General features: G+C 41.9%; 1 protein-coding gene across 2 annotated transcripts; it reads left to right on the forward strand.

Moving 5' to 3' along the window:
* The first annotated feature begins 234 nt into the window (after positions 1-234).
* Positions 235-10891, forward strand: bub1ba (BUB1 mitotic checkpoint serine/threonine kinase Ba). 2 transcript variants are annotated; one of them, XM_067572835.1, is made up of 16 exons: positions 235-338; positions 1188-1227; positions 1903-2096; positions 3741-3832; positions 4444-4568; positions 4647-4729; positions 4933-4961; positions 5269-5308; positions 5381-5599; positions 6438-6575; positions 7207-7301; positions 8456-8611; positions 8839-8975; positions 9763-9913; positions 10004-10119; positions 10685-10891. In XM_067572835.1, exons 2-16 carry the CDS (start codon positions 1202-1204, stop codon positions 10800-10802), a joined length of 1719 nt encoding a protein of 572 aa, XP_067428936.1. In that variant the 5' UTR covers positions 235-338; positions 1188-1201; the 3' UTR covers positions 10803-10891. The 2 variants fall into 2 exon arrangements, with proteins under 2 accessions (XP_067428936.1, XP_067428937.1); XM_067572836.1 differs by having other exon boundaries at positions 5272-5308.
* The last annotated feature ends 1708 nt before the right edge of the window (positions 10892-12599 follow it).

A 12599-nucleotide genomic window follows, 5' to 3' on the forward strand; every position in this document is an offset into this window, starting at 1 on the left:
TGAAGAAAACAACCCAGCAGCTGTCTGGATAAAACTAAGAGAAATAAAATGAATGAGAATGTTGACACATAAATACTGTTTATTATAAATACTGTATAATAAATTCTGTTATATATTCTTTATAATAAATACAGTGTAATAGAAATACTATCAGGGTGCAGTACAGCCTCCGGCCTGCAGCGGCGCTGTGAGGACATGAGCGTTGGAGCGGAAGTGACGTTGATATTGTTGTCTTCTAATCGTCCAATCAGAGCCGCCGCAGGAAGTTTAAAAGCAGCTCTGACAGCGGGTCGATTTGAATGTTGTTTTGATTTCTGAACATCTGAAAACTGTAAAAGGTGAGAAATAAAAACAGTTTATTGGTTGAATATTGTTGTTGTGACGCGGTTTATGTGTATTTACATGTTTATATGAACATGTAGCTTTAAAGCTAAACGAAGCTAACTGACTCAACACACGTTAGAAACGTTTAACAGCTTCGACAAACTTGATTCAAAACTTTGTGACTTTAAGTGAAACTCGCTTATCGGCAGAAGTGTGTCAGAAACACAACACGGGTTCAGACTTTATGTGAAACAGGAAGATCCGGCTTTAATCCGGCTCCGAGACAAACAACCAAGAAGCTGCTGGTTGGATTAAAACAGACTTTATGTGATTTATTCCTCAGTGTGTTGATCAGTTCTCTGCTGATCGAACATTGTGATCAGCAGCTTTATGTTCAGCTCTGAGACGTTTATCACAGATTAACTTCTGACTAACAGCTAATAAATGTTCTAGTTTAGCTGTTAACTTCTGTTTTCAGAAATCTGGTTTATCTGGTAACTTCTCTAATCAAACTATGGGACAGTTTATAAACAGACGAAATGATGATCAATACTGAATCACATGTCTAAGATTTATACACATTCTTGTCTTAATAATTACAAATGAACATATTTAATCTGAGCAACAATGTAAAAGGATTCAGTGTTAAAGAGGAAACAGAAACAACTGAACTGAAGCTTAAAAAGTTCATTTAATGAACAAACAGACTTCTGTTTTTAGTAGAAGTCAAAGTATTTTCAGACGTGTTATTAATATCACAGAGAGACATATTTAGGCCTGTTGTTATGTTTTGGAGTGATTATTGATTATTGCTGCTGTATAACTGTTTCGGACTGACTAGTGTGTTCTGATTGGTCCGTCAGATCCAGGTGACGTCATGGCTGAGGTGGGATCCTGCAGACAGTAAGTGTTCATCATCAGGTCACATCAGAGCTGCAACAATTAGCTGTTTAATCCATCAGTGGCCAAATATTCTGACAATCAATTAATTGATTGAAGTCATTTTTGCAAATAAAAAAAATCTCTGATTCAGCTTCTTAAGTGTGAATATTTTCTGGTTTCTTTAGTTTCTGTGACAGTAAACTGAAGATCTTTATGGACAAAACAAGACATTTGATGACGTTGTCTTGGACTTTCACCATTTTCTGACTTTTACTGGACCAAACAACTAACTGATTAGTTGAGAAAATAATCAGCAAGTTAATTGATGATGATGATAATAATAATAAAATAACTATTATAAAAATAATAATGATGAAAATAGTCACTAGTTGCTGCTCTAGATCACACACAGCAGACAAAAAACCAATCCCTTTTCAGATTTTTCTCATTTGTATTTTCCTGTAATCATGAAAAAGTTATTTCATGATCTCAAGATTAATTTATTATAAATAAATATGTATATTAATACATAAAAGTAATATTTCTTCATGTTTTGGTCACTCATGGGTCAGGTGACACAAATAAACATATGAAGTTTATTATTAATTCTTCTGACAGAAAAAAATTGTTTTTAGTAGATAAATTCTGTACCAGCAGTAGAACTAATTGCTCCATCTGTTCCCTGATTGGCTGCAGGTTGGCCAATCACAGCGAGTCGTTGTTGTCGTCACAGACACACCTGAGCAGAGGGGCGGGGCTTCAGGAGGAGGGCGGGTTCCCTCAGCAGAGTGCGTACTGTAAAGACGGGCTGAGGAGAGGAGGAACTGAGTTCAGCTTCGAGGAGCGAAGAGCCGAAAGATACAACCAGCAGAAACAGCAGCAGATGGACGGTGCGTTCACTGACATGTTTATTGACACATGACACATTCACTGACACGCTCACTGACACGTTCACTGATACATTCACTGACACATGACACGTTCACTGACACGTTTCATGACACGTGACACATTTGCTAACATGTTCACTGACATGTTCACTGAAACGTGACACATTTGCTGACAGGCTCACTAACATGTGACACACTCACTGACACTTGACACGTTCACTGACACATTCCATGACATGTGACATGTTCACTGACACGTGACACATTTGCTGACATGTTCACTGACACGTTCACTGACATGTGACACGCTCACTGACATGTAACAGGCTCACTGACACATGACATGCTCACTGACACGCTCACTGACACGTTCACTGACACGTGACAGGCTCACTGACACATGACATGCTCACTGACACGTACACTGACACGTGACAGGCTCATTGACACATGACACGCTCACTGACACGTACACTGACACGTGACAGGCTCACTGACACATGACATGCTCACTGACACGTTCACTGACACGTGACAGGCTCATTGACACATGACATGCTCACTGACACGCTCACTGACATGTACACTGACACGTGACAGGCTCACTGACACATGATATGCTCACTGACATGCTCACTGACACGTGACACGCTCACTGACATGTGACACGTTCACTGATACGTTCACTGACACGTGACACGCTCACTGACATGTACACTGACGCGCTCACTGACATGTGACACGTTCACTGATACGTTCACTGACACGTGACACGCTCACTGACATGTACACTGACGCGCTCACTGACAAGTGACACGTTCACTGATACGTTCACTGACACGTGACACGCTCACTGACGCGCTCACTGACATGTGACACGTTCACTGATACGTTCACTGACACGTGACACGCTCACTGACATGTACACTGACGCGCTCACTGACACGTGACACGTTCACTGATACGTTCACTGACACGTGACACGCTCACTGACATGTACACTGACGCGCTCACTGACACGTGACACGTTCACTGACATGTTCACTGACACGCTCACTGACACGTGACACGCTCACTGACATGTTCACTGACACGCTCACTGACACGCTCACTGACATGTACACTGACGCGCTCACTGACATGTGACATGTTCACTGATACGTTCACTGACACGTGACACGCTTACTGACATGTACACTGACGCGCTCACTGACATGTGACACGTTCACTGATACGTTCACTGACACGTGACACGCTCACTGACATGTACACTGACGCGCTCACTGACATGTGACACGTTCACTGATACGTTCACTGACACGTGACACGCTCACTGACATGTACACTGACGCGCTCACTGACACGTGACACGTTCACTGATACGTTCACTGACACGTGACACGCTCACTGACATGTTCACTGACATGTGACACGTTCACTGATACGTTCACTGACACGTGACACGCTCACTGACGCGCTCACTGACACGTGACACGTTCACTGACATGTTCACTGATACGTTCACTGACACGTGACAGGCTCACTGACATGTGACATGTTCACTGACATCAGCTACCGGTTTCTGCTGATCAGTTGATTGATTGATTGATTGATTGATTGATTGATTGGTGAGTGTCTCTGCAGAGAGGCTGAAGCAGCTGCAACAGGTGGAGCAGCAGCTGAATCAGGAGCTGGAGGAGAAGACGAGACTGTTGCAGCTCAGAAGATCACAGCAGGTACGTTAATACTGCCAATAATACTACAAGTACTACTGTTAGTACTGTTGGTACTGTTAGCACTGCTGTTAGTACTGTTAGTACTGCCGTTGGTACTGTTAGTACTGCCGTTGGTACTGTTAGTACTGTTGGTACTGTTAGTACTGCTAGCACTGCTGTTAGTACTGTTGGTACTGCTGTTAGTACTGTTGGTACTGCTGTTAGTACTGTTGGTACTGCTGTTAGTACTGTTGGTACCGTTAGTACTGCTGTTAGTACTGTTAGTACTGTTGGTACTGCTGTTAGTACTGTTGGTACTGTTAGTACTGTTGGTACTGATGCTACTGCTGCTTCCTTTTGGTATTTTTCATACATGTTTTCCTTATTTGGACTTTAATGGTCTGAACTACAACACAGCTGATCAGCCGTCAGTCTGCAGGTTTTAAAGGACGAGTTCAGTGTTTCCACTGAGTCTTAAACCAACGTTCAGGAGCCCAAATGAACATTAAAGCTGTGTTTCTTGCTGTAATCATTCCTCCTGTTCATACTGACCATCAGAAGATCCTTCATTATGACCTTACAATGGAAGTGATGGAGGACAAAATCCACAGTCTGACTGCGTCTCTCTGCAGGTGCTTCATGGAGGCTCCGCCCCTCAGATCTGTGACTCAGGTAGACCGCCGAGCGCCGCCTCCTTCCAGATATTTGATGAGTCTCAGTCGCAGCCGGCCGCTGCCGCCGCTGCACTGCCTTCTGGGTAATAAACACACCTCATGCAGTCAGGTGATCAGATGGAAACAGCTGTCAGTAAAACTTCATGTTTGTCATCAAACAGAAACTCAAACGAGCTGCTGGACGACGTTTTCCTCCGACCTGACGAGAAAGGTCTGAGTGTGAAGATCCAGTATCCTCATCCAGGTGAGATGTGTTCATTATTGATTAGTTTGTTATTGATTAGTTCATTATCTTCATTAACTGATTCATAGAAAACTGTGTAAGTGTCACAGGTTGACATGTTAAAACGTTTAGTTTTATTGGACCAACAGACACAAACATGTTCAGTTCATGTAACTGATTAGTAAAATAGTTGCAGATTAATTTTCTGATTGATCTTCTCTCAGGTGGCGTCGCTCCGTCTGAACACTCTCAGGTTTGTTCTCACCTCAGATTCATTTACCTGTAAGTTTGTTGTCACCCGTCAGACTGTTTTATACCATTGATCATCATACCTGATGATGACGATGATGGTGATGATGATGATAAAACTCAACTGGAAGCAGCAGAATCTGACTTTTAGTGTTTTACACTGAGCCTACACTTCCCATAATGCACCTGGATGGTGTCTTTCATCAGAGCCTCCTGCAGGATGATGTCATAGTGATGTCTGCAGGACTCACTGTGACATCATCAGGCCGCAGATGACATCATACAGCTGTTTCACAGATGTTGTCTCTCAGCAGGAAGTGATGCAGTCTGACGTCTACGAGGCTGCTGAAGGTGAGCAAACTTTATTATATTGATCAGTGAACAGTTTTATGATTTATTGACGACTCGTGTTCCTGGTCTCAGGTCATCAGAAGGGGGCGACGGAGGACCTGCAGACTCAGGCGGAGCCCCGCCCCCTCGCCGTCTCCCAGAAACCAGTGTTAAAAACCAGGAAGGAGCTGAGTCCCATCCAGGAGACCAGCGTGGAGGCCAGCTCTCTGACCTCACTGGGAGCAATGTCTGCTGGGAACTGTAGTCCTCTGGAGGAGGACCAGGAGGACATGGACCACGCCCCCTCACCTGGTGAGGAGTCTGACGGGTTTTTACAGATTCAGTGTGTAGAAAACAACAGTCAGGTCGGAAACTGACGCTCATGACTTCATTTTTTAAAAAACACTTATTTTATTTAATGTTTTCAAGATACTGAAAAACTCTTTTACACAACAGTTTACGTCTCTAAACTGGAACATCATCTTCTTTTAAAAAGACTAAATATCTACAGTAGGGAGCAATTTCTTTAATCAATAGTCAGATGTGTTGACAGTCGATTAACAATTTATGAAATACGCTGGATGTTTTTTCATTATAAAAGCATGTAAAGGTCTGATGTGACCTGCAGTATGTTCAACACAAAGTCAGAGTCGGCTGCAGTAGTAATTAGTTTAATGTACAGATTAAACACCAAGTTATTAAATGATAAATTAAATAACACAAATTATGAAGCTCTGTCATCGTCTATTCAACAACTGATCAGTAAACATCCAAACAGCTTCATTAGAGACATAATTAGATCAGATGTGTTGGACATATTTAATAATTAATTATCATTTAACCAAATGCTGCAACCTTCAACAGTAAATAACCTGTGATGTTATTGTATAAATGTGAAACACGAGACAGACTCCATTCTGACTGGTTTAATATAAAAGCATCTACATGATGGACTGATGTTAATCCAGCTGCTGGAAACAGCTGCACAAATCGCTCAGACTCTTTCAGTCTATTTGTTGCCACGACTACGACACGTTTATACTCAGAGCGTCGCTGCTGTTGGCAACGTGTGACCGGAGTCCTGCTGTCTGCTGGTCTGACACTCAGCAGGTTAAACACTGACTGCTGAGTTGTGATGTTTCTGTTCCAGGTGGGGGCGCCGTGGATCCCAGTGACCCGGACGTACGGCGGCGGCTGCTGGACCTCTGTGATGTCACTTCCTCTCCAGACTTCCACTCAGAGCCCCGCCCCCTCCCTACAGTGGAGGAGCACAGCTGTCTGCAGCTCGGTACCTTTATTATTTATTTATTATCAGGTTATTATCGTATTTACGGCTGCTGAAGTCTCTAATCATTAATAATCAGTTTATAAAGAGTTAATAACTGGTTTATTATGCAGCTGTCAGCACATATAAATATTTATTAATGTATTAATAACTATAACTCCTCCTGAGGACACACTGAAGTGTTTGCTGCTTTAAAAACAGATAAACTTCATAGAAGTTATAATAAGTACTGAACATCTGCTTATAATGACATTATACTGAGTTATAAACATTTATTACCTGTTTATAGACTGAATATTACAGATAAATGAAGTGTTACTGCTGCAACTCATTTTTCATTATTGATGAATAATTTAGTCTCTAAAACATAAAACACTGAAAGATGTCTGAGGAGACGTCTTTGACAAAAGTCTAAAATCCAAAACATTCAGTTTATTATGACAGAAAACAGAAAATCTGAAACATTTGAGAAACTGACATTTACTGAAAAATGACTTTAAAAGATTCAGAATTGTTGCTCTACTCATGTTACTACTAATACTATTAATACTGCTGATACTACTAGTACTACTTCTACTGCTGCAGTATTAATCTGGCTAAATGATTGCTATTGATTATCGATTGTGTCCACCAGGGGGCGACGTGTTTCACATCTTCTCCAGGATTCTGGACGGAGGAAGTTTCTCCGTCTATAAAGGAGCCACAAAGGACGACGACGTGGTCATCAAGGTGAACCAATCGCTGCTGTTTAATAAAGAAACTCTTCGTTATATCTGACTGACGACAGACTGCAGCTGATAAACACTCAGCAGCATTAAAGGACCAGTTCCCGGTGTTCCCAGTGTTCCCAGTCTGTGTTAAACCAGCAGTCAGGTGTCCATATGAACAGTGAAAGAGGTTTTCCTCGCTGTAATCATTCCTCCTGTTCATACTGGATGTTAAAAGATCCTTCAAATGTGCTTTAATGGAAGTGATGGAGGCCAAAATCCACAGTGTGAACATACTGAGAAGTCGCCGGATATAAAATCTATTAAATAGCAACACAAGCAGCACATACACACTAAATCAAAGCTTATTATAACAGTCAGTGCCTCATGGGAAATGTAGTTGTGTCATCTTTGTTAAAATATGGAGCTGATATTATTGCAGTAGATCATTCAGCAGCTGATGTTTCCTGAATCTTCAGAAAAAAATCTTCTTTCTTTGAGGCGACAGTTCAGGTCAGAGCTGCTCTCAGTCTGTGTGTGTGTGTGTGTGTGTGTGTGTGTGTGTGTGTGTGTGTGTGTGTGTGTGTGTGTGTGTGTGTGTGGGTGTGTGTGTGTGTGAGGAGTTATTTTATATTCTCATAGAAAACTGTACAAAAGATGAACAACTGTGTGTGAAAATATCAAAGCTACAAACCTGTGGACATAAAAACTGAAGGAGAAACGTCAACTATGACTCCCAGGGTGCATTTCACTGTCAAACATCCAATCACAGAGCTTCACACTTTCATGTTGAAGCTTCAGATTATATAATAGATCATTCATATATAATGATAACAGTTCATTAAACTACTGGTATCATTCACATATCTGACTGGCTTCTTCTCCATGGCAACAGCAGCCGAGGCTCATGGGTAATGTAGTCGTTAGAGTGTCAACCAAACAGAAAAAGCCTTCATGACATCAGTGTGTTTGAGTAGAACAACTGAATGTTTATTTGTTGTGTGTGTGTATGTGTGGTTGTGTGTGTGTGTGTGTGTGTGTGTGTGTGTGTATGTGTGTATGTGTGGTTGTGTGTGTGTGTGTGTGTGTGTGTGTGTGTGTGTGTGTGTGTATATGTGTGTGTGTGTGTGTGTGTGTGTGTGTGTGTGTGTGTGTGTGTGTGTGTGTGCGCTGCAGGTGGACAGCTGCTCCGTCCTCTGGGATTTCCACCTGTTTCAGCGTCTGAAGCAGAACTCTTCCTCCGCCGCCGCCAGTCTTCCTCTGATCAGCTGTTTCCTGTTCCTGGATGGCTGCGTCACCGTCTACACGAGCCCGCCGGATCACGTGTTCACCGTGAGTCACTTTCTGTCCGTCACGCAACCTGCTGGTATATATATGATCTAAACACACAGACAGTAGTATGACACAGAGGATCTATTCACATCAGTGACCTCAAATGAAATAACAGTTAATGTGTGTGTGTGTGTGTGTGTGTGTGTGTGTGTGTGTGTGTGTGTGTGCGCGTGTGTGTGCGTGCGTGTGTGTGTGTGTGTGTGTGTGTGTGCGCGTGTGTGTGTCAGGAGCTGACAGAGTGTGTTCCCAGTGAGGCGTCGGTGGGTTATAAAGCTGTCGGTTTGCTGCAGCTTGTGTCACAGCTGCACTCCTGCAGGCTGCTTCATGCAGCGCTGCAGCCACACCTGCTCATCTGCTGCCACAGGTAGGTCAGCGGGGGGGGGGGGTTAACGGGGGCTCGAGGTATAAAGAAAGTATAACTACCTGTGGAATTAGGATGACGGGGCTTTTAAATGTCCTTGTAAAATAAACAGTTAAACAAAGACTTCATATGTTTAGCAAAGTGTGTCCAGATGTTCTGTATTGAAAGTGCGTCTGTGACAGCTGGACTTCTGTACCTGCACCCCCCCCCCCCTCCCCGCCCGCATTGTGAGGCAGCAACAGCTACCAACAGTAAACTTACCAACATGGAGTGTTTTTTTAATTCAAACCTGTCACACTTCAGCTGAGTCAGCATCAGTTGGAAATGAAAGTAGGTCAGAAATGCGGAACGTCGCTGAGTCTGAAACAGCTGTCAGAGCGCCTGTTATTCTAAACCACAGAGTCACATAACACACAGACAGTCAACAATGTTGCTGAGATGTTGAACGGTGATGTTGTTATATAACGTTGTGTTTATTGTTTCTACTTTTGAAAATAAAATCTGCATTAAATGTATAAAAATCCTCACAGTTATAATCTGTAACTGGGATTATAATTGTGTATTTTTACCCATTAAATGTTCTTTAATTATAAGTTAATTTGTTTCCTTCGCTGTTTTTAATGAGTCATTGAATATAGATTTGTCATACAACATAGATCTCAGATATTTCCCACCATTTAAAAAAATTGCCCTGAAACATATTTCAAGAGGGCAAAAACTACTTTCAAGTTCTAGTTGTCACGTATGAATTCTGTGAAAGTTTTAACCAGCAGGTTGTTTGTTGTGTCAGAGGTTTGCTGAGTCCTGATTGGGTGTTCCCGGTGGACTGGTCGTCCTCGGTGGACCTGGACCTCCAGCGGATCACGGCGGTGCAGCAGCTCCCCTCAGCTCAGACCTACATCAGCCTGGGAGTCCTGGAGCCCTCCGCCCCTCCTCAGCTGGTACACCTGCCCGCTCTGCACAGACCCCGCCTCCTTCACTGGGGTTGGTAGATACTAACTCCTCCCCCTCTCCCCATCTCCTCCTGTCAGGTGGACCTGGTGGGCGTGGCCGAAACCGTCCACCTGCTCCTGACCAACAGCAGGATGGTTCCAGTGAAGGATGACGACGGCTGGACGGCAGAGCATTTCAGCGGAGACCAACCCTGGTACACATAACTAAACCTGGTTTATATCATAACTAAACCTGGTTTATACCACATGACTAAACCTGGTTTATATCACATAACTAAACCTGGTTTATATCACATAACTAAACCTGGTTTATATCACATAACTAAACCTGGTTTATATCATAACTAAACCTGGTTTATATCACATAACTAAACCTGCTTTATACCACATAACTAAACCTGCTTTATACCACATAACTAAACCTGGTTTATATCACATAACTAAACCTGGTTTAAATCACATAACTAAACCTGGTTTATATCATAACTAAACCTGGTTTATATCATAACTAAACTTGGTTTATATCATAACTAAACCTGGTTTATATCATAACTAAACCTGGTTTATATCATAACTAAACCTGGTTTATATCATAACTAAACTTGGTTTATATCATAACTAAACCTGGTTTATATCATAACTAAACCTGGTTTATATCACATAACTAAACCTGGTTTATATCATAACTAAACCTGGTTTATTTCACACTTTAAACCTGGTTTAAGTTGAGTGTCTGCAGTAACTCTTCTCTCTCTGCAGCGACATGTTTTCCAGGATGTGGAGGAGGTTTTTCCGGTCGTTGCTGAACGCCGGCGGTCGTTCATCGCTGTCCGTCCTGTCGGAGCTGACGGAGCTGCTGTCAACACTTTACCACTGAAACATCGTCTATTTATTCTGTCTGCTCGTTTGTCTCCATATCTGTGTTTTTCTTTATAACTATATAAATAAAAAGGATGTTTTAGAGGATTTTGCGTTGTGCTGTTATATCCAAACATCACAACACACACACAAGTTCACAGGAGAAGCTCATAATAATAATAATAATAATAATAATAATAATAATAATAATAATAATAATAATGATACAGATAATACATTTATAATCGTCAGTACCGTTAAGAACTGTTCAGAAATAGTGTCTGATGGGTTACAGGACTTTAGATTCATCACCATGGAAACGTGAGGCTCAGCGAACTCAGACAGGTAAACATGTCACATTATATCTGAAGTCTTTAGGTCCAGAGGATGAAGGTCTGGATTCAGTGGCAGTAGATCTACAGCAGGTGTGTCAGTATCACTTATTCACACTATTATTATCGTAGGTAGAAATATCACAGTCAACAGTATCACGATAATCCCGAAATGTTACTAATAGTAAAATAAAATACAGTTAAATGACTTGACCATGATCAGTTCTGAGCGGTCTGTATGTTTCAGCTTCACTGGACTCTGAGAAATAAAATCATAAACATTGTAAACAAAAGCAGGTTCAAAGTTTCAGACAATAAATCACTAAACGCAGCTCAGTGTCTCAGATTCAACACGTTCATATTCTGGAAATCCACTAAGTTTTGATTGATTTCTGGAGAACAAGAACTCTTAAATGTTAGGAAGTGTTGTAGGCGTTAACAGTTACACTTATTTTTAAAAGCAGGGAAATCTGTAAATGCTCACAGAACCTAAATAACAGTTATAACGTGTTCGTCCCTGTAATGTTGCTGCTTTCATTCACAACACAGCTGCATTTTCCCTGTTATGTTACTGGTTCTTTATGTGGGAAGTTGGTGTTACAGATTTCCCTGAACATTGATCCCAGCAGGACTGCAGGTGTTAAAGGGGCTTTACAGGCCGCTTATGGCTAAATAACAATAACTGCTAATGAAGCAGAGAGCTGCTGTGTGTTCAGTGTCTGAGATCAACGATAACCACAATAATGATGGTGATGGGAATGATTTGCTGTGTTACCGTCAGCATGTTTCACTGCAGTTTATAGTAGAAGTGGTAAATCTCTAGTTTACATCATCAACATGAAAGTGCAGATTCTTTGAACCTCTGACTGTTATTCTCCTTCACTGCTTCTTCCTGCCAAAGTCCTGGTCTGTATGTGGCGTTCAGGGACTCTGAAACAGAAACAGGACACTTCTCATGTGTTGTGATCTGAAACGTCTCCAACAAACAAGGTCAAAGTTGAAGCTGAACTTTGAGGCAGCAGTAAGGTTTGAAGGCTCTGCTTCTTTACTCCATAATGAGTCGTGATTAATGATGCTGCTGCTGACGAGTGAACAGCAGTCAGCAGCGGGAGGAAGAGGTGCATTATGGAGAAAACAGAAAATGATAAATGTGACTCAGACAACATAACATCACAATGAAATAAACTGAGAGAGTAAAACAGAGAAAGAACATTTGATATTGAAATTATGACCTGATGACATGAAGAAGTGTTTTAGGTTTGAAAGCTCCACATGGATGATCGATATAAAACTTCTGAGTATGAATTTGCTCACTGAGACCAGCAGAGGGCGCTCTGCATGCAGCCACCAACAGGAAGTGTCCTTTAAAAGGATCATTCCACTCAAAATAAAGGACCTGTAGTCTGTCAGAGAGTCTGAAGCCCAGACTAGGTTGATGTTACTAGGACACACTGAGGAAACATCAGTGTTACATGTGAGTTCAG

Source organism: Thunnus thynnus, chromosome 18 (assembly GCF_963924715.1).
Source record: "Thunnus thynnus chromosome 18, fThuThy2.1, whole genome shotgun sequence".
NCBI lineage: Eukaryota > Metazoa > Chordata > Actinopteri > Scombriformes > Scombridae > Thunnus > Thunnus thynnus.